This window comes from Lynx rufus, unplaced genomic scaffold (assembly GCF_022079265.1).
Source record: "Lynx rufus isolate CCGP_SWC_20201006 ecotype Redwood Valley unplaced genomic scaffold, mLynRuf1.p SCAF_2, whole genome shotgun sequence".
NCBI lineage: Eukaryota > Metazoa > Chordata > Mammalia > Carnivora > Felidae > Lynx > Lynx rufus.
The window spans coordinates 136,259,122-136,274,586 of record NW_025814834.1 but is presented as its reverse complement, the minus strand read 5'-3'; the positions used below and the strand labels follow the sequence as shown (position 1 = coordinate 136,274,586).

Here is a 15,465-nt window from a genome sequence, read left to right as displayed (position 1 = left end):
TTTTCTGTGCTCTTCACTTTATCCCCAGTGCCTAAAACAGTGCCTATAACATAGTGTGTTCCTCTTGTATGAATGAATAACAGTATCTGTAATCTCTTTAAATATTTCTGTGTACTCCTCACTTTCATCATCAATAAAGTCTACCACTTGCCTCTGTACTTTTATTTCCTTCCTATACTCCATGGTAGGAGGAATCAGTATTGTTTTAACACTGTAACACTTCTTGCAAGTAAATGTTTATTTAATTAAATCTCTTTTTAGAGCCAGTTCTTTTCACTAATATCAGTGTTATTGTAATCATTTATGTAGTATACGTTTACATACCTTTTGTTCTAACTACTTTTTAGGCCATGGACACAGTCATTCCCTTTTTAATGGTGTTCTGGATCAGGCACATGGCCATGGAGATCATTGCCATAGTCATGATTTGAAACATGGTGCTTCACATAGCCATGATCATGCTCATGGACATGGACACTTTCATTCTCATGGTGAGTACAGCCAGAAGATTTTCAAATGGATAGCCTTCCAAACACAGAGATTTTGTGTAGATTACTCTTTTCATTGAAATAGTCTCTTGAAAGGGTCTTGTAATCAACTTCCTTTCTAATGAATCGGACTAAATGGTTCACAGGGCTAGTTCATTTTTAGTATATGATGAAATTAACTCAATATAATGCAGTGGATATCGCTTTTTTTTCAGTGAATATATTATACTATGTGCCACTGTTTTAAATGAGTGTCAGTGAATCAGAAACAATTGTTTTTTAGCAAATGAAAATCATTTTTTTTAAATATGATAAAGCCTTTTGTGCTATATGTGGGCTTATAGGGGTTTTCAATTTTTTTCATTTTCATTGCAGAATTTTTGATTTGCCTCCTTGTTCTCTTAGAAATCTTGTGTGCTAACTTATATAGCATTGGGTATTAAGTTATAAGGTATTTATCAACTTAATTTTTATTTTTAAATTATATTTTAAATAATTTATCTGTGAAATTTCAGAGTATAGATTAATATAAGCTGCTCTAACAACAAGTTATATGCTTAAGTATTATCTGTACTTGCCACATAGAATCCTCAAACTTTTGATTTGATAATTAAAAAAGTTCTTAGAGATTGAATATTAAGTCCCTAATTTTTCAGTCTCTAAAATTTGCTATATTTTTGTACTATTATACTGGTATGTTTTATTTAGTATTTATTTATTTGTATTTTAATTCCAGTATACTTAACATACAATGTTAAATTATTTTCAGGTGTACAATAAATACAGTGATTTAACAATTTCATTTATTACTCAGTGCTCATCAAGATAAATGAACTCTTAATCCCCTTTATCTATTTTACCCATCCTCCAACCCCACCTCCTCTCTGATAACATCAGTTTGTTCTCTAGTTATAGTTTAGTCTGCTTATTGGTGTGTCTCTTTTTTTTTTTTTCATTTGGTTATTTGTTTTGTTTCTTAAATTCCACATATGAGTGAAATCCTATGTTATTTGTCTTTCTCTGACTGACTTACTTAACTTAGCATTATGCTTTCTAGATCCATCCATGTTGCAAATGCCAAGTTTTCAATCCTTTTTATGGCTGAATAATATTCCATTGTATGTATATATACTACATCTTCTTTATGTATTCACCTATCAATGGACACTTGGGCTCCTTCCTTTATTTGTTGTAAATAATGCTGCAGTAAACATACAGATACATATATCCTTTCGAATTAGTGGTTTGGTTTTTTTTTTTTTTTTTGGATAAATACTCAGTAGTGCAATTACTGGATCACGTGGTAGTTCTGTTTTTGAATTTTGAGGAACCTCCATTCTGTTTTCCACAGTGGCTGCACCAGTTTGCATTCCCAACAACAATTCACCAAGGTTCCTTTTTCTCCACATCCTTGCCAACACTTGTTGTTTCTTATGTTTTGTTTTGTTTTTTTTAATTTTTTAAAATGTTTTTATTTATCTTTGAGAGAGAGAGAGAGAGAGATAGTGTGCAAGCAGGGGAGGGGCAGAGAGAGAGGGAGACACAGAATCCGAAGCAGGCTCCAGGCTCTGAACTATCAGCACAGGGCCTGACGCGGGGCTCAAACCCACGAGCTGTGAGACCATGACCTGAGCCAAAGTCAGATGCTCAACTGATTGAGCCACCCAGGCACCCCTCTTATGTTCTTGATTTTACACTGGTATGTTTTAAAACCTTGCTTTCCCAAGATTTTGCTTACATGCATCCTGTAATAATTTTGAAACATTGTGTATTCCTCACACAGTAAGATGATTCCTAAAAAATTACTTGTTTAAATAATGGCAAGGAATATGATTTCAGGTATCTTATTGATAATATTTAGAATGAAACTTCTGTATTACTCTGAAATATATTCATTGGACTCTAAATAACTTAGTGATTTGAGACCCACTCTCACTCATGCAAAAACAGGTAAATAGTTATAAATTTTATAACATCCTGTTTCTCTTTGAAGTTTTATTTTCATTCCAGAATTTTATACTAATGGATTATATTTGTGTGATTAATTGACCTCGTATTATAGTTCTTGGCAGTAAAATGTGTATAAATTAAAATTTTTTATGTCCTAGAAACATAAGACTTAGCATTTATTTTGGATGGAGTTACTGTGGTTATTACTAAAAGTCAATCAAAATAATTGTATTTTAAAAATTTTGATAATACATAATCATAAAAAGCAATATTTTTCTTGAAATACATATATTAATGAGATGATTTGAGCTCCTTGTTTCTCAATTAGTATATGGATAAATGACATCAGCATAAAACACGTTTGGGCAATAGTTCTGTTCCTATTTTCTAGCTTTATAATGTAAGTACTAAGAAACTTTAAATAGAAGAAATTCTGTTTGTAGCAGTTTCAGTCTATTCTTTGAACACTTCAGAATTACATTCCAGGGTTGCCTGGGTGGCTCAGTTGGTTGTGTCTGACTTCAGCTCAGGTTGTGATCTCATGTTTGTGGATTTGAGCCCCGCATCGGGCTCTGTGCTGATAGTTCAGAGCCTGGAGCCTGCTTCGGATTCTGTGTCTCCCTGTCTCTCTGTCCTCCCCTGCTCGCACTGTCTCTATCTCTCAAGAATAAACAAACATTAAAATTTTTTTTTAAATAATTACATTCCAAAAATTACGCAATGATCTATTATCAAAAATTATTTTTGATGATCTATAAATTGGCAGTTTCATTAGCTAATCCCTACATTTTATTAAAAAGTAAAGAATTGGAATTTGTTGCTTACAAAAGGATTTGCTAGGTAGTATCTACAGTTATTACTTTTCTGATATTAACACCAATATTTGCAATTTACCACTTGTTTGTTGCTCTAGAATTTTTTTTATTTATGCCTTTGGCAATGCACTGTAGTAAGATTCTAAATAGGTGAAAGGTAGCCTTTTTTTTTTTTTTTTTTTTTTTTTTTTTTTTTTTTTTGCCAAGGGGAGAACATAAGTGGCAAAGAAGAATTTATAGGACATCATGGCACATGGATATCATAGTAACTAGTAAAAGGAAATGCTAGGCTTCAAACACAAGGAAATCTGACTCCAAAATCTTCTCTTGACTATTATTTCTGCCTTCAGTATATATTAGTCAATCTGAGGATATGAAGGTAATAGGGCCATGATTCCATTTTGCCTGTGAGAGACATTGTAGTCTCACTGGGAAATACTGTGAGCCTCATATTTTTTGGAATGCTTACTGTCAGTAAAGCTAGCTGGTTTTTAACTTGCTTGCTTTAACTACTCATGTCTCAGTGACTCAAGCAGTAAAAGTTTATATCTTGCTCTTGGGTTGATGGGGTAAAGGAGGATGGATACTGTTTCTCATTCAGTCTAGAGATCCAGGTTCCTTTCATTTCTGGGATTCTTGACCTTTGGAATCCTCCCATGGATTCTCTGCATCTACCTGGAGATAAACTACATAGAAGATCATGTGGGACATTCTTTTTTGGAGGCGGGGGACATTCTTACAAGCCTGGAAATGGTTTACCTCTCATATTTCTTTGTTTAATACTCAGTCACATACATCACATAACTCAATGGAACCTGGGAAATGTAGTTTAGTTGTTTACCAAAGAAGTGGGTGATAAACAACTACCCAGTCTCTACCACAGATAACAAATTTTATGTCCAGAAGTACTGTCAGATTTTACATAGATGGGAGTTAATTGTTTTACATAGCCATTATATTAGTATAGTATTATATACCTTCCAAATAATTATGTCAAAAATTACTGTCCTTATCTAGACCTACTACCTATAGACAAATCCCTTGCCTTGATTAGGGAGCTGGAGTTTTGGAATAGTCAACACTTTTGACTGTCAGCATGATTTTTTAAGGTGGCTGCATCTTCCTGCCATCATAGCAGTGCCATATCCACAGAGAAATCATTGTGCAGCTTTAGGCTTTTATGCCTTTTCTGAAGCATTGTTACAGTCTCTATCAAAGCTGTAGTAAGGATATGTCAGCTCTTAGGTACTATGGGCCAAGAACCATGACCCCAGACAAGCTTTCTGTTAGACATGATCAGAAGGCTTATCAGTCCTCCTCATGATCTCAATATTGCTGATTGTTTACCTATATTTTCTGCTTTAGTATCTTCAGAGTAAGTATAGAAATTACAGTATTGTTAAATTTTTTTCATCATAAAGTCTTAATGAAAAAGTATTTTTATCTCTTCTCTGTGAAAAGCTTGCCACATCCATTTAGAAGCTGTTAGAAAACTATTGTTTGCCACAGTTCAGTTATCCTGGATGCTGTCCTGGCTTCATTACTTCGACTTCTTGTAACTTCAAGCAGTAGATTTGTTTTGTCTGAGTTTTCCAGTTGTAATATTAGTGTAGCAAGCTGTAGTATAAGGTATGTTACAAGTAGTAGAAGACTTTCACAGTGTTTTTAATTTACTGTCTTTTATTAGATTGCTTAATATAATAATGACCTAAATACTGTGTATTTTTAAAATGCCCATGTCTATCTCCATTCAGTTACTACATTAAATTAAAAAAATAATTTTGTAGGTCTGATGTGGCTGTATAGTCATGCATCCTTCATGATATACTTGAATGAAAAGTTCTCTGAATTGCAAAAGTTGAATCAGGAATTGAAGATATATTTTAAAATAATTTAACTTAACTCTCTACAGATGGTCCCTCTTTAAAAGAAACAACAGGACCCAGCAGACAGATTTTACAAGGTATGACAAGCAATTTGTATATTTCTGTTTTATGAAATGGATTTCATTGTGTTGATCTATCTGGAAATTTCCTTTAAGAAAAGTGTATAATGTAATATTTGTGTCTAAAATATTAGCTTTTCTTCTGATTTTTAAAATATATACTATTAGGTATATTAGCAGATATTCTTTTAACTGTTACTTTTGCCTATTTTCTTAGATTTAATAAGAAGATTAAAATATTTAGTACTGTAGGGGCACCTGGGTGGCTCAGTTGGTTGGGTGACCAACTTCGGCTCAGGTCATGATCTCGCAGTTTGTGACTTTGAGCCCTGTGTCGGGCTCTGTGCTGACAGCTCGGATCCTGGAGCCTGCTTTGGATTCTATCTCTCTCTCTACTCCTCCCCTGCTCACGCTCTGTGTCTCTCTGTCTCTCAATAATAAATAACATTAAAAAAATTTTTTTTTTAATATTTAGTAGTTAACTATAAATTATACCCATGCCAATGGCTATAGTAACACCATAGTAATATATTTGCCTTCATAGGATGATTAAATATTTTTTCCAAATTCAGTATTCAGTATGTATTTACATTGTGGAAAAATTTAGAGGAAAAAATGTAATGCATCCAAACCCTTAGAATGTATAACACTAAGAATGAACCCTAATGTAGTTGGACTTTGAATGATAATGACATGTCAGTGTAGTTTCATTACTTGTAACAAATGTACTTACTACTCTGCTGGGGAATTTTGACAATTTGGAATGTTATGCCCAATACAGGGGTGTATGGGAAATATGTACCTTCCATTCAGTTTTGCTATGAATGTGAAACTGCTCTAAAAACTTAACTCTGTTATATTAAAATATGCATGTAATGCACAGTGAGACCTTTGTCATATTCATAGGCATCAAATGATGATACCTTACAAAATTTTACAAGGCAGAGAAAATCAATTTTGTCTATGAACTATGATAGTTTGTTTTTGAGATGTGAGCCAATCTTTGGCTCTGAGTTTCCATTTAGACTTCATTGTCAAAGTTTCCAAATTCCCAGCTCCCCACCTTCCTGCTTTTAGTAACTTTTGACTTCAATCTGACTTTCCCAATAGCTCGTGATCCAATCTCTACTGCACCTATTTTTCTTCACTATTTCTTGATAGAGCTCTTGCTTTTTATTTTTTCACTGTGAATATGCTCCTTCATACTGAGGAGTTTATTTCAGGAGGCTTAAATGTGTCTTCTAGTCACTAGTTTTCCATTTGCAAAATATATAGAATTGGTTTAGAACAGCATTTGCTGAAATAGCTTGTAATCATGCATATGTAATGCATCTATATCCAATGCTATAAATTAGCCTTGATAATATGAGTTTATTTTTAGTTTTGGAAATCATCACAAGTTGAGGGAAGGGAGGTTAGATTTGCCTTCCTAATTATCTTTTATACAAGCTGTTAGGAAAATTACTTTATATTTTCTGAGTATCCATCAATTTCCAATGGCTGCCGCAGCCCAGTAGATAGCTGAAGGATAGAGATAACTGGCATTAAAAGTTTCCGTGTGGCTACTCACACATGAAAACTCACATAACCAAGTTGTTTGGTTATTTGCGGTTTCTTCAGTATGAACTCTGGCTTTCTATATTCTTGGACAGTTAACATTTCAGTATCCTACCAGGTCTTCTAAGGCTTTCAACTTTTATATAAGTTAAACATACTAGTTTAGATTTCTCTCTTTAGTGATTATTCTTCTTGAAACAGTCACTACAAAGTAAGAAGGGCTTAGGAAATTCATGACACTTCCTAATAAAGTCAGTTTTGTGGCGCCTGGATGGCTCAGTCAGTTGGGTGTCCCACTTCGGCTCAGGTTATGATCTCACAGCTCGTGAGTTCGAGCCCCGCATTGGGCTCTCTGCTGATAGCACAGAGCCTGGATCCTGCTTCAGATTCTGTGTCTCCCTCTTTCTCCCCCACTCACACTCTGTCTTTCTCTCTGTCTCAAAAATAAGTAAACATTAAAAAAAAAAAAGCCAGTTTTTAGGTCAGAACATAAGATGTAGTCAGGGACTTTTTAGTGGAAGAGAAATCAAGAACAAATGATACTTTTTTTTTTCCTTTTAGTATTTAGAGTCATTTTTACATCTGATCCTACTAAGACACTAATTAAAGAATATAAAGGCTTGACATCACATGTCACGTAAGAGTTTTGAAGCTTAGGTACCTTCAATCTACTTTGATGGACACTTTTCTCCATTTTTTTTTTTTTTTAACCTAATGTGGGCTCGACACTTATTAAATTCTTTGCTATTTGGAACACCCTAGAGCAACAGATTTTTTTTTTTTCTATGAGTATGCTTTGGCATAATATTTTCGTTATGGGAAATAGAACCATTAGCTTTTTGAAGAGTAGTTATAAAGGTCTATATATGAATGAAAAAGTATATATTAAGTACTGAGGGATGAATTATATTTGGTATAATACTTGATATAAAATTATACAGTAGTAAATGAATTGAAGCATATTTTCCTATAGCACATTAAGATTTGATTGGACTCAGTGATAGTCTGTTTCTAAATTATTAGAAAGTGTTTTCAAGTTTAATAAATCTATGGTATATACCTAAAAAATAAATGATTTGCCTTCAATTGTCCAGTGAATAATAAAGAAGTAGAATAAGTATTTCTAATGTAGACATATGCTTTTTACATATTAAGTATTTCTTTTCAGATAGAGCAAATGCTATTTCAAAATGTTCTATTTTTAGTAACATGGTTTAAGCTTGTTTCAAGAACAGTGTTTTGCTGTACGGTAAATTTTACTTATTAAAGATCTGAATGTTGAATAACTTATTGTTTTGTTAGTCTTTTTAAGAAATAATGTATTTTAAACTTACTTCTTGATACTTTTTAATAGTTTAATAATCAAATGTCAATTATTACATGTTAACATTTAGAAGTGGGTTCTGGTTCTGATCCCACATCTGACCTCCAACTAAGATTCTGTGCACAATTCCTATGGAAGAATGAAGAATATACTCTCATACCAGCAAGCAATTCTCTGATACCTGGAGGTCAGAGGTCAGTGGCTTGGGACTGGAGGTTCCAATCCTCTGATCACAGGACAGATTGGCTCTCCTGGCAGCCAGCCCCCATCCTCAGGTGGGGTCCAAAAGTATGTTAACATTAACAAGAGACACCTTTGTTGCTGTCACTTGGGAAGTTCCAGGGCTTTTCTAGAAACAGGGATGAAGGCCAAATATGTATTTCTTATTGTAAATCACAATGTCACAATATTATATCTAGGTTCTTGAACGGTTAGAATATCAGTATCCTACCAATCTAGTTTGTATTTATTGAAAGTTTAGAAAATATATTTACTTTAAAATATTCAGATCTCTACTTTCTTCCACATCAGGTTTGAGCTTAATGTGTAGTTTTAGGTAACAAAACCCTCAGGATAATTAATAAGTATGTCAGGATTTGTAGAGTTATGATCCAAAGGAAATTCTTGTCTCAAGTAGTAATAATTTTAATTACCAGCAGAGGGCTCTGTGTGTACATGTATTCCTAGTTGTAAACAATGCTACTTGAACAATTCTTTCAGCCTAATGCAATTTTTTTCTAACAAATTGTTAATTAATATATGGACTCTCTTAACCAGAGATGAATGTGCTTAAAATCAACTTGTTTCTGTTCTTCTTCATTTATGTTGTACCAAAATACTAAGAATCATGAAAAACAAGTATGATTTATGAATCAGCTATTTTAACCCCTGGTGATTTGAAAAAGTGAAGATTATTTCAATTCCCTATTATTCACTACTAAACAATGAATCTACGTTCATCCCGATTTTCTAATTGGTATTTAGTTTTTTATATATATAATGAAGAATATAGTTTTAAGAAATATTTGTATTTTTCACTGATCAGAAGATACTGTTTTGATTTTAATTATGCTTTGTTTCCAGGTGTATTTTTACACATTCTGGCGGATACACTTGGGAGTATTGGTGTAATTGCCTCTGCCATCATGATGCAAAATTTTGGTCTGATGATAGCAGATCCTATCTGTTCAATCCTGATAGCCATGCTTATAGTTGTAAGGTAAGTGTTATACATTACTTTCAGATATTAAAATGAGAGGTGATTAGTGTGCTACTTAAATTACAGATCTAAAAGACAAATTGTTATTATATTGGTTTCTCTTTGGCCGTTAACAAACTCCGATGTAGATTATTTCTCTTCTCATCTTCCTATTTTTTTCTGTTTGCCATTTATGTCTTGCCTAGGTTTTGACATTTCTTTTGGGTATTTAGCCATTAATCTTTTTGGCTTGTAATTCAACTTAGTAGTAATTTTTTTAAATCCAATATTCTATCTGTAGAGTAGAACATTGAAAATATAAAATGTTTTAGCTATACTTAGAATCTGATTCTATATCTTATGTTATCAGATGCAAAAGGATGTTAAAGTCTCTTCTACAGCTATTTAATTCATAAAGTCATCTTATCATTGCCGAAGTCTTATAAAAATGCTTATTGAGGTATACATATATCTGTCTCCCAATTAGACTTATAAAATTCTTTAGGAAGGATCTCTTAGTTGTTTATTGCCTACCATTTTTCTAATGTATATGTAAAAGTGTGTGTGTGTGTGTGTGTGTGTGTGTGTGAATTCTCAGTAAATATTTGCTAAATTAGATTGTGTAATATCTCAGATTTATCTCACTCTGAAATAGATTTTATTATTTAATTTTTATCAGAATAATGGAATAATATGTGCCTTTATTTCAGTCTTGAATTATTTAATATATTTAGTAATTATGTATACATATACCTTGATTTGACTATTTTTGTTTTATTTATCCATAATAATTTTACTGCTGGTAAAACTTGATTTCTAATGATCACCAGAGGACAGACTATGATTTTTATAGCTTGCGGTTGAATAGAATATACCTAATTATGATGGAATTCTAATATTGTAAATTAGTCATAAATATTAATTTTGAAGTTCTTGCCTTAAAAAAAGGATATAGATTTTAAATATGCAGCTTATTTTTTACATTTCTTCAAATTATTTGTACCAGGAAGCAACTCTGTTATGTAAAAGTCTTTTATAAAGTTCCGAAGTTTTTTCATCTTTGGAAATCTTAACTATACTTCCTTGAAAGTTCAGCTGATATGTCACATAATTCTATGAAACTTAACTCCTGATAGATTTGGTAACTTATATCTGTATCTCTCTATTTGTATGTTCATTTTGTTTTGTATTATAAGTTTTAGTGGCTTTTAATGCTTCCTAGAGTAGGATCTTAATAATTGCTTCTTTTTGGCCACATTATTACTATCCTAATTCTCCTATCAATTATTACTTCGAAGAGGTTGACTTCTCTGTCTCCCTCTATACTTTTCTCCGTCCTGTGGCCACAGTGATCTATCTTTCTTTCTTTCTTTCTTATTCATTTATTTTGAGGGGGAGAGAGAGAGAGAATCCCAAGCACATTCCATACTCAGCATGGAGCCCAACTCTTGGGGCTCAGTCTCATGAAGTGTGAGATAATGACCTGAGCTGAAATGAAGAGTCAGAAGCTTAATCGACTGAGCCACCTAGGTGCTCCCAAATGATCTTTCTTAAATGAAGATTCTGGTGCATGGAAATATTATCTTGCTTTAAATTCTTCAGTGGTGCTTTCTTACCCTCAGGATGAAGTCCAAACTCCTCAGTGGGGCATCTTGATAGCCTGTTTACTTCTCAGTCTTTCTCTAACCCTTTCTCAATTTATATTCTGCTCTCCAGCCACAGCAAATTACTTTCAGTTTCCTGAAAATATGTTATGAGCTGTCTGGATTCTGTGCTTTGACTATATTTCCTTTCTCCAAAATACTCTTATGCTGAGTGCCTGTCTCCCTCTCCCCCGCAAGTACATCCATCACAACTGCTCATCCTTCAGATCAGATTTCAGTTTTAAACTGCACTTCCTTCAGGAAGGATTTCGGGATTGTCCACCTCCCAGGCTGAGTTAAATATGCCTACCTGTACCACCTTTGACTGTTCCTTTCACTGCATTGACTCAACAAGTTGAAATAGCCTGTTTATTCTTTCTTAAGCTCTGTGAGGGCAAATGTTTTGTCATTGTTGTATAGTCAGTACCAGACTCTGCCAGGTTTTTAAAAGTTTGTCTATTTTGGATTTGAATCAAAATAAATTCATGTTTCTTCAACCTTGGAGAATTACTTTCTCTGTTCCCAAATAGGGAATTCTTACTTAGTTCTATTCCCATTCCGTTAGCCAACAGATATGAATAAAACTACATACACACAACTTTTTTTAGTGAAATATAACACGTTAAAAACAACTGCACAAATCAGGGGCACCTGGGTGGCTCAGTCAGTTAGGCGTCTGACTTTGGCTCAGGTCATGCATAATCTCATGGTTCATGGGTTCGAGCCCCCACATTGTGCTCACTCCTGTCAGCCTATCAGTGCAGAGGCCACTTCAGAGCCTCTGTCCCCTTCTCTCTGCTCCACCCCCACTTGTGCTGTCCCACAAAGTAAATATATGCTAAAACCAAAACAAAGCAAAATTGCACAAATCCTTTTCAACAAATATTTATTAAATAGGCCCTGTCACCAGAGTGGTAATAAGATACTGTTTCACAGTATCTTACATTATAGTTGGAGAGAGAGAGAGAGAGACAACAAACAAATTAATAAACTACACAAACATCAAGTAGTTATTTGTAGTGTGCAGAGAGTTAAGATAGGATGATAGTGATTGGCTTGCTACTTTAGATTGAGTGATAAAAGAAGTCTTCTGAAGAGGTAGCATTTAAACTGAGATCTGAATGTCACAAGAAAGCCTGTCAGAGGAAGAGCATTCTGTAAGGAACAGCTAGTATAAAAGCCCTGTAGTGAAAACAATGTTAGCCAATATGACTTGAATCATAGGGAGTAAGAGGAAAGTGGTTTGAGATAAAGTTGGGAGAGATAGGCCTAGGAAAATGAGCCAGGGTAGGAGTTTGGGTTTTATTTTAACTGCAGTGGGAAACCATAGTGGGGAAGTGACATTATTATTAGATTTGTATTTTTAAAAACTACTTTGGCTGATGTGTAGGTAATGGGTTATTAGGGGGCAAGAGTACAAAAAGGCAGGCCAACTAGAAAGCTATTAGTGTTAATAAAATGAGGGACCATGGTGGCTTGGTCTGAGGTACTCATCTAGGAGTTGGAGAGATACAGATGAAATTAGAAAATGCTTTGGGCTTAGAGCTAATAGAATTTGCTTATGGATATGAATGTTTAGGGCATGGTTAAGTGAGGGAGGAATCAAGGATAATTCTTAGAGTTTCTACATTAGCAACCTAGTGAATGAAGGTGTCCTTATGAAAGAAGAAGGACTAAGGGAAGAGTAATGTTTGTTTGGGTTTTTTTGAAGAGCACTGCAGACCAAAAGTTCTGTTTGGCTTGTGACTGAGTTGAGATCTCTCATTAGACCATTGTAAAGAGATCTCAAATAGGCAATGGATGTACAAATAAGGAATTCTTGGGAGATCTGAGCTAAATACAAAGAATTGAAAATAGTACGCATAAAGATTTAAAGTCATGGAGTGGCATTTATCTGGCAGGAATCACAAGTCCCGCCCCTTCCATTTTTCTGGAAAACATCCTTCTTTTCTGCAGAACCCACTTTAGCTTCAGGGTCCCTTTCAATATAGTGTTTCAGGCAGCCACAACCAATCAGCTACAGTTGGCTTTCAATATAAAGTCTATATATCATTCTTGTCTAAGTTCTACTGATATGTTTATAAAACTTTTTCTCACTAGTTTAAAATATATAGTCTCAAATTCATATAATTTGATTCTTTCTCATTGTTAAACTTTAACATTTTTATCTGTTTCCTTTGTTCTGATGACACAAGTGATTTGATTGAAAAACTCAAGTACTACTGAAATGTGCAACCTATCTATTGAAATGTTCTCATAATCTCACCTCTTGGAGATAAAGCAGAAAACTTTAACATATCTTAACATCATTCAGTAAATGTTTTAGACAGTAAACACCATAGGCAAATACCCAACCTTATGGAGCTTATGTTCTAATAGGGGTTCTAGTCAATAAAACAGATGAACATACAAATAGATAATGTAATATCTTACCGGGGTGAGTTCTGTGAAGCAGGGGAAGGGGGTGCTATTTTAGAAGGGCTTGGAAAGTCCTGCATAAAGTGACATTTGAACAGAGACCTTACAAGCGAAGGAGTGGGTCAGGGTTCTGATCAGAGGAAGATTATTCTTGGTAGAGGGAACTTCAGGTAAACACAGTACAGTGGGAACCCGCCTGACGTGTGTAAGGAGCAGTGAGAAGGGCAGTGTCGCTAAAGTGCAATGTTCAGGGCACAGCGGTAGAGTATCTAGAGTTTGGGGAGGAGGTGAGCATGGAAGATATAGCTTTGGGTGTCAGCTGCTTATGAATGGTACTTTAAACCATGAGATCAGATGAGTTTTCCCAGAGAATGAGAACTGGTAAAGAGAAGAGGAGGTCTGAGGACTGAACCCTGGAAGGTGGAGCACAGGAGGTAACTCCAGCTAAAGGAGTAGAAAGTGGAGTGGCCAGGGAGATGGGAGGAGAGATGCAAATGCACGTCGTCTTAGGAGCCCTGTAAAAAAAGTGTTTCAAACAGGAAGGAGTGATCAGCCCTGTTATGTGCTGCTGTGACTGATGATTGGTAACTTAGACAAGACACTCAGAAGGGTAATGAGAAGGAAAGCCTGTTCAGAGGAGCTTCAAGAGAGACTGGGGAGGAAAGAAATGGAGGTAGCCGCTGTAGTCAACTCCCTTTTAAGGCTTTTTGCTGTAAAGGGGAGCAGTGTGATTGCCTGGCAGCATCAGGGGCCCACTCTGAAGTTTGGGGTCCTGAATTTAAAGTGAAAACAACCAGCATAGTGTGTTTTTCTCTAGTCTTGCTCAGCTACTTGGTCAAAAGTGTGGGATAGGCAGCCAGATTCATCTGGTTTGGGGTTTTGTCAGACGAGTACTGACAGAGTGAGAAAGAAGCACGGCAGGTATTACAGAGGTGGGAAATGAAGATTTAAAGGTGGTAATGGATGCTGAAAAAGAGACGAAAAAGTGAGATTGTTAGCGGGTTGGAGCTCTAGTAGGAGGGTGAGTGAAGTGAGCAGGGGAGGCTCGGGTTGTGAGAGGCTTGAACTTGGGATGTGCAGGTGTAGGGTATGACTGTAGGGGTGGATCCAGGATAAACCCATCATATAGAGGCCAAGTGTGCTGGATGGCTTGCCCACCTGGGTATTTAAACTAAGAGTAATGAAAAAGGTAGAGGTGGAAAGAGAATAAGCCCATGACTACACTTTTTAGTGACCAAGGGGACCTATCCAGGATCGTAGCACTGGTAGTCAAGATGGAGAGAAGGTGAATAATCTGATGGCCTGGGTCTTAAAGGAACTATATTTTGGGGGGGGGGGGAGTAAGAGGAGCAAAGATCTAGAAGTGGAAGTGATAAACAAGGAGGATGTTTACCTCACCATAAACTCCTGTATTACACGGAGTATGGGAGACAAAACAGCGCTGTAGGGGAACAGTGCCCTCATAGGATAGCCAGTTTTCACGTAGAACAGGAACATGCTGTGGCTATTGAGAGAAGAGGCTGAAGAATTTAGTGAAAATTGTGAATTTAAAAGTATTTTTTTTAATAACGGAAACAATTCTATTGACAAGAAATTTGGTATAGAAAAGGATAAGGGAAAAAAAGTACTCATAGTTCCAATAGCTGAGAGAACCATGTTAATATTTTTGCAGGTTTTCTTATGGATTTTTCTTTTATTCTGAGCCCTTTTTTAAAAAACAGTGTTTTTTGTTTGTATTATGTATACAAAATTGTATTGTTAAGAAAATTTGGGGGCGCCTGGGTGGCTTGGTGGGTTAAGCATCTGACTCTTGATATCCACTCAGGTCATGATTCCCAGGGTCATGGGGTTGGGCTCTGTGCTGAGCAAAGGGCCTGCTTGGGATTCTCTCTCTCTCCCTGTCTCTCTGCTCCTCCCCTGCTCATGGTGTATCTGTCTTTCTTTCAAAATAAACATTAAAATTTTTTTTTAATTTTTTTCCAATAATACATAGTCATTATAGAAAGTTTGGAAAATGATGAAAAATATAAAGATGTAAAGAAAAATCAGTCAGGATCATAACACCTAGAGGTCACATTACCACTGTTAACAGCATTTCTTTACAGTCATTTTTAGACCTTTTTTTTA

The 15,465-nt window shown here is 35.1% G+C and overlaps 1 protein-coding gene across 1 annotated transcript in view; it reads left to right on the top strand.

The window, feature by feature from the left end:
* The window catches only part of SLC30A7 (solute carrier family 30 member 7), an 81,178-nt gene that overhangs the window by 27,666 nt on the left and 38,047 nt on the right, over positions 1–15,465 (top strand). Inside the window, exons 6-8 of the mRNA XM_047083409.1 lie at positions 348–491; positions 5,166–5,216; positions 9,163–9,298. Of these exons, the coding sequence (XP_046939365.1) occupies positions 348–491; positions 5,166–5,216; positions 9,163–9,298 (331 nt within the window). The remainder of the gene's footprint in view (positions 1–347; positions 492–5,165; positions 5,217–9,162; positions 9,299–15,465) is intronic.